Source organism: Octopus bimaculoides, chromosome 8 (genome assembly GCF_001194135.2).
Source record: "Octopus bimaculoides isolate UCB-OBI-ISO-001 chromosome 8, ASM119413v2, whole genome shotgun sequence".
Classification (NCBI taxonomy): Eukaryota; Metazoa; Mollusca; class Cephalopoda; order Octopoda; family Octopodidae; genus Octopus; species Octopus bimaculoides.
Window position 1 is genome coordinate 12,671,443 of NC_068988.1, and position 7,805 is coordinate 12,679,247.

The window sequence follows — 7,805 nt, forward strand, 5'->3', positions numbered from 1 at the left end:
ACGTGTAAATGTATATGTGTGTGTGTATGCACACACAAATGAACAGGACAATTTGAGATTCAAAGCCTTAGAAAAATGGAGAACGGGGAAAAGGAGGAGGGAATAAACACGAAAGTGGAATGTTTGAGTCAAGAAGGAAGTAGATTTTCATGAGCAGATTTGGATGACTATAACAGAGCAATAATAATAATAATAATCCAAAAATAGACGTCACTGAAAAGACAAACACTTAACGGTTGTCATCGCCCCGCCGCCATAGCCATCATCACTACCAAATACATCAACTAGTGTGTGTTAGATATCCTTGTAAAGGAACGGCCTAAAAGGAAACACGGAGTGGAGAGGCACCATAGCAATTAGCAATATTAAAAACATATTCAGTGAAATTAATATTTACGGCACGGCTCCATATTTTAAAAACATCACAAGCACTCACACACTCGAGCATGTGTATAGGATGGGAAATTTGGGGAAGGGGGTCCGATGCGGTGAGGGAGGCGGCGGGGAGAAAGAGTTGAAAGGGAAAAGAGGGCAAAAGAAAAACAGGAAGCTACAAAGATGATATGATGTTAAGATGGTTGTGGAAACAGTTATGTGATGCAAAAGAAAAATCTAATAGCGGTGGTTGTTTATTGCTTGATGTTTTTTTTTTTTAACCAACTCCCCTAAGACTCGTTTGAGAATAGTTTGGACAGCTTTCAACAATCAGCTTTTACTAATTTTATTTTCCTCTTGTATTAATGGAAAAATAAATAAATGCAGGCGATCCATACACATGTGTGTGTGTGTGTGTGTGTTTTATAGTCGCATGAGAAAAATATGTCGATCTAAAACGTGTATCTTTAAAACAGAATTTAAAAATGTATGGGCGAATGATTTTGTGTGTGTACGTATCTAGATGTGTGTACATATCTGTGTGCGTGTGTGATGTAATCGCGTGAGAAATTGTGGTTATCAAACGTGTAACTTTAAAAAAATGTTTGGGTGAATGCCCTTATGTGTATGTACATATATATATATATATATGTGTGTGTGTGTGCTTTAATACATACTAAGGAAGTCGCTAATTGTGATCAGTTTAGGAGTTTACTAACATTATCCATAATTATAATTGACGGCTACCACCTTCCACAACATGTATCTCCGGTTCTCTAAATCTCAATGCGAAACTGATTGATAAGATCGGCTGAAATGGATCTATAACGCTGAACACTTTGATTAATATACTCACTCTGCAGACAAATATACGAGTGCATATTCTTAGACGACTATATAACTTGCCTGAAGATGTACATTATTAATTTCTATTATGGTATAGGTATTGGGTACTCTTTTAACACTAAATGTGTGTGTGTATATATACGAGAAAGAGAGAGAGGTGGGGGTAGATGTGTCAAACACGAAACTCTCAGCCCTTGAGTAACAATCCACTGCCGATTTATATATGTGGGTGTGTGAACGTACGTATGTATGTGTAGAAAGCCAACACCAGGAACGATAACTCAGTATTGCTCCATAAACCTAGTCTCGGGTTTTATAAATAGTTAATGACACAATAGTCATTCAAAAATTCATTTTACCCGAACAGAAAGAAAAGAAAATATCCCGATCTCTCTCCCCCGTCCCAGTCCCCAAAAAGGAAAAAAATAATATTTTTAAATCTCTAATTATTTTATTGTACATAATATCAAACTCCAAAGCGTTTTATTCTTAGAAAAGCAATGTTCTTACATAGTAATCTATCAACAGGATGGAGTTTTTTTCTAATGATTGTTTTTATTATATATTTTGGGGAGATGTTTCAAATGACAAAAAAAATATATTTTCAGCAAATTAAAATCAGAGAAATGAAATATGATGCTTTATTTTCTAAGTTACATATTTATAAGAGCCTCAGGAGCAATGATTCCTTGAATTAAGTTCCGCAGAAACCCAATCATCCGTGAAAGAATTCTAGGGTTCCGGCCTATGAGAACATCCAATAAAAAATTTATTTTACTAAAAAAAATGTCATTCACAATTTTAGAATTTTCAAAATAACAAGTTATACGGCCTATTTTTACACGGATAAATCCCCCATTCCGCTTAAACAATTATTATTTCATTTATAAAGGTTTATTGCAAAGTGACGGATGTTTCCTAAATGGGTTCTGCTATTTTGGGCGAAAATCCCAACAGGGTTCCGAGATATTATCTCTTAAAATAACTTATCTCGAGATTTAATGAAAGCAATGCTTAAATACTGAATAATCTTCAAGAAGTGAAACTTGGAAGTCATAATATATATGTGTATGTATATGCGAGTATGTATATATATATATATAATTTTCCAGAGGATGTAGCAACTGTTACCAATATAGTATATATATATATATATGGTAATCTTATATATATATATATATATATATATATATATATATATACATGCACACACGTTATTTCTTTGTGAAAATACGATTCTATTCGAAAAAAGAAGCATGAATGAAGAAATCATAAACAAAGAAATTCTTTACTTAATAAATGAAAAAAATGTCAACTGGTTGATTAATTGATAAGTTTAAGTCACAAAGAATTCACCTCAAAGAGCTGATGTAACCCGATGTTCGATTACAACTGAATCAACAGAAATAGGAAGAATCGATTGAAGCCAAAATCTATAGAAAACATTTATAAAATAAATGAAAATGCAATACAAAATGTCCATATATAATTAACTAAAACCTCAGATCGTAAACATCAACAGCAGTAGACATACACTATATAAATTATATGATAGACAGATAGATTTAAGACATCAAATATGTATATAGTAACCTACAGATGTGTGTGTGTGTGTAGTGTAGTGTATGTGTTTATATACATTATACATACATGTCGATATCTTATCTGTCTGTGAGACGGACGAAACACATATTGCATGGTAACATACAGAAATATTTACCTTATCGTTATCTTTAACAGCGTTTTTCCGACTCCAGTTCGCATTGCTGGGAGCTCGTTTCTTTTTTTTGCTAGTCATAACCATTTATCAGCTTATACGAGCGATTGACAACATATCCGTGGTGAAGAAAAAGAAATGTATCTGGAGTCTAACACCATAACTGACGTCAAAGGTGATAACAGGTCCGGGCTGAAGAAAAGGTCACGAGTCGAAAAGTAATAGTTAAATATTTAATAGTTAATATGATATTCTTACAATTAAGTTTGGTGATACAAAAAGAAAAAAATAGAACTCAAAACATGAATAAATATTACTATTATTATTATTATTATTATTATTATTATTATCAATCGGCAGAAGTTACAGAGTGACTCAAGGGTCAATAGTTTCGCTTATTAACAACACACATCAAACTTAAAATTATAAATAGAATAATTTTTCTTTATTTGTTGAAATAATATATTTTTTAGCAATCATCAATTATATTTTTCTGGACTTTTTTTATTATTGGGAATTTTTTTTTTAATTAACAAACCTATTTGAGAATTTTCTTTATTCATTAAAATAATATTTTAAACAATTATCATTTATAATATTTTCTGGAATTTTTTTTTTGTCGTTGTTTGAATTTTTTTTTAATCATCAGATCTATTTTAAAATATTTCTAGTCGTCCCCCCACCACCGCGTCAACTCTACCTTCTTATTCTGCTGATTTCATATCCGCAGTGAATGTAGTAACAGCGTGAGAAAAAAATGGCGGCTAACACTTTATTTTCGCATGCAGCATGTTACCAAGAATGAATATAAGTCTTTTTATTGTCACTCTAACTTATTCATGAACTCTATTTATTTATTTATTATTTAATTATTTATTTCCTTTAACATATTAAATAGAAGCGAAAATGTAGCTATTTCATTTTATTTTTTGTTTTTAAATAATTTTGGGGGCATTTTTTTGGTTATTTTTTTTTTTTTTAATTTAAAACAATTTTCCACTTTTTCAGTTTTAGTTTTCCCCCAAAACATTGCCTTTTTTTTTACCCATCCAATACAGTATAGAAAAGTCTTTTGTAAGCCAGTCAAGCGTGTTATTAATGCATTTATCATGCTCGTGAATTCAATTGTTGAAATATCTGTCTAGAAAGGCAGTGGTTTTAAATTTAATGATTAGATACAAATGTTTCAAACTCTTCCATAGATATTTATTTTATATATCATCTTGTATATTTTGATTCTTAACATTTCCAAATATACCTTCCACGCTGCAATTGTATATATAAATAGTATTACGGAAAAGAACCAAGGTTTATGAACTCATCGATGAAATACTATATATTAATATATTTTATACTGTGAAGCTTAATTTAATTTTAATTTTTAATAAATTGATTTTAATTGAGTTTTTACCTGTAATTTTGGATTTTACCCCTAATATTATTATTATATATATATACATAAGAACCTTAAATATATCGATAGCCACATAAAAATAAACCACCTTAATATAGTAAGAGGACTATTAAAACGTTAGTAATAAATTAATAAAACGGTTTTAAAATCCTACCAGTGGATAATATTTCTATAATAGAGTTAACTTTTTAAATAAATTATAGTTTAAGCTTATTAGATTTTGGAGGTGGTTGTAAGGAGTAATGAACGTGCCATAAGGAATCGGCAAATTTTAATGCTAATTCCAGTTTTTCCCCTCCTCTCCCGCTCCGCTCCTCTTTAGAGAAACACGAACGATTATTTGTATATGTGTCAAAGACGATAACATTAAATTTTTTGTGTCCCAGATGTTAATTTAGAGAACGAATAAGAAGAAGCTGCGGTTCTTTGGTTTCTTAAGCACATTTGGAGTAGTTTACGGCAAAAAAAAAACGTCTAGAATCAGTTTCTAATTGAGAAGAGTACGCTGGCATATTTATTCTGGTTTTAAAATAATAAGAAATTAAAACAAGTTATGAGTTTGAGAGTTTATCTTAATCCATATAACTGGAGATTAATAGGTAATTAATCCCTTCTCTATAGAAAAAGTTGTATTTCTTTATAAATTACTATCATCATTTGAAACCAAGCCCTATAAAAATAACAGACCCCTGCTTTGCTTGACCAAATCAAGAATTGATTCTCATTTTCTTGATTTAAATTCAAACATTTGTACCCTTTAAGCAGGATTAATATTTATCTCCTGAATAAAATTTGAAACCAGCTTTTTATTGACTTTTAATCCAAAGAAAATAGGGCTTTTTTTAAAATTATTATTTGTGCAGGGTATCATAAACAGACCCAATAATAGTTAACATTGAAACAATAGACATTTCACGTTTCTTTTTAACTCAAAGCTGTAGTTAACTTTTGTGAGGTATGTATATACTGCATAGATAACCATAGGAGACAGACTGTAAGCAATATAAATATATATATATATATATATATATATATATATATACACACACAAATATATTTATATACACGCACATATGTGTGCCTATGTATATATATATGTATATGAAATAGTACAGCTGTATTGGAATTTTATTTTTCTTACTTTATTTTTTTAATAATGAAATAACCTTTACTTTAAAACTGATTATAAATCGCTTCCATTGTAAAACAAATGTTGAATTTAATACAAAATAAATAGAAAAACTATATAATAGTAATAATAATAATAAACTAACCTGTTCATTCCTGGATTAGTCGCCTTTCGCCACATCTGAATTCATAAACGGCTGCCAATGTACCATAACATTGTTGAAGTTACTGTCAGATTCATGAATAAAATATGACTTTGAACAAAATACATAGAAAATGCGTAAATAAATAACACTTAACACTACTTTGTGGCCTAACAATACATATTTTGGACATTGGATTTTATTTCATTTCTCTCCCTCTTTCTGCTACAATTCTGATTAAAGAGAGAAAAAAATTATTCTTTTGTTAATATTTTGGGTATAAAAGAAGCAGAAAATCCAAGAGAACTTTCTTTTGAGAACAACTTTCAACCAACAATGAATCTCTAACTTGTTACTGCTTGAAAGAATCCTCACATGGTAAGTAATGAAATGTTTCCTAACAGATTCTCATATACTTGTACTTGCAGTGGCATTTGCCTAGAATAGGTTGAGCTGGCTCCAACCATCGAGTAGTTCGTCGTCATAGTTTCAGTAGGAATACAGATTCACATGTGGTCCCTAATCACATGCACACACACTTTGGAATAGTGTGATGTGTTGCACTCATCTTGCCATCAATTGTTGGCCATTGCAGAGACGAAGTTACCAACAATTATCAGAGCAGATGTAACCCAGATTTGAAGCAGGTTCTAGAGACCTACTTTAACTAAAACTAAGGGATGCCTCACTCATAGTGGCCTTCCGGCACACCAGACACCAACCCAGAATTTCTGAGGGCTCGTGTTGTTGCTAGATAGTCATTGAACCTACACTAGGTTCATCTGTCTTGCACTAAAATTCCAAATAGCTTTGTGTAGTGAACTAGCTTGTCAAGCAATTAACACTTAAGTAGTACATGGGCCTTCATGCAACAACAACACAGTCTTTGATATTCTGCTTTATATATTATAGAGCACATATCTAGTAAAAGACTTTCTTTGTTTTATCTGGAGATGAATTTTGTTTATTTTGGCTTTCTTTTCTATAAAGCGTATAGCTGATAACACATGACTTAAATCTACCACTCAAGATGCATAATGATTAAAGATGTTGAGATTTGCTTAAATATCATTCATAAGTACAAGTTCTGTAATTTGTTGGGATAGGGTTACATCTCTCAGCAAGATATTTACTTACGTAAGTGGAAAATAAATAATCTAAGATAAATTTATTCCAGTTGAAATACAGATTTTTTTAAAGCCTTCTCTGTAAAACTTACAACTGATATAAATGCATGCTGTTATTATCTATGTAGATGAAAATGTGTGAAGAAAATAACAAACCTGCTGTATTTCATCATCATTATTTTCATGTCCACTTTTCCATGTTTCCCTGAGTCAGATGGAATTTGTTGATATTTTCTATGGCTGGATGCTTTTTGTCATCAACTCTCCCCTACGTCTAAGCAAAGAAATATTTTCACAGAAGATTGGAAACAAAAGACATTGTTTTTACAATGTTGATGCTAGTTTACAACTATTCTTTTCTACTCTAGGCGCAAGGCCCGAAAGTTTTGGGGAGTTTGGTTAGTTGATTAGATCGACTCCAGTATGCCACTGGTACCTAATTTATTGATCCTGACAGGATGATAGGCAAGCCGCCCTCAGCAGAATTTGAACTCAGAATGTAAAGACTGCTAAGCATTTTGCCCAGCGTGCTAACATTTCTGCCAGCTCACTGCCTTATTAGTTTACAATTATTGCGTGATGGTTATAGAGACAGAAAAACACACACACACACACCGATATATGTATGTATGTATAATCCAAATAAGTCAAAGAAAGTTTAACCCATTTTTAATGACCAGTTACAATTGTTTCTGTACCACTCGCATTTTTAACACCATTCGATCTTACTTAAGACTACAGTTCAAGAGTGAAGATAGACTCAAGCTTGGGTTGAGTGTTGCATGTATGTATATATAGAGATATATATATATATACATACACACACACACATACATTTTTTTTTAATTGACAGAATATATACTCGAGTTTTGAGTTCTGTTTTCCTGTTTGTGTCACCAAACCCACACACACACACACACACACACATGCACAGTGCTTTATGTTGAATGAATGAGAAAGAAGTGCTCAATACTCGTCCTGAAGGATATGGGATTTTTATTGGGTCTTTTACTGAAACTGAAACTAAGAGTTGGTCTTATAATGCGAGTTTCATG

General features: G+C 31.5%; 2 protein-coding genes across 2 annotated transcripts in view; one reads left to right on the forward strand and one right to left on the reverse strand.

Annotated features, from left to right (window-relative positions):
- Positions 1 to 3,130, reverse strand: part of LOC106874946 (hippocampus abundant transcript 1 protein) — a 74,278-nt gene extending 71,148 nt beyond the window's left edge. Inside the window, exon 1 of the mRNA XM_014922870.2 lies at positions 2,942 to 3,130. Within this exon, the coding sequence (XP_014778356.1) occupies positions 2,942 to 3,025 (84 nt within the window). The 5' untranslated portion in view covers positions 3,026 to 3,130. The remainder of the gene's footprint in view (positions 1 to 2,941) is intronic.
- A 533-nt stretch (positions 3,131 to 3,663) lies between these two features.
- Positions 3,664 to 7,805, forward strand: part of LOC106875024 (homeobox protein TGIF2) — a 55,573-nt gene continuing 51,431 nt past the window's right edge. The window contains exon 1 of the mRNA XM_052969936.1: positions 3,664 to 6,001. The gene's annotated coding sequence lies outside the window, so the exon portion shown is untranslated. The remainder of the gene's footprint in view (positions 6,002 to 7,805) is intronic.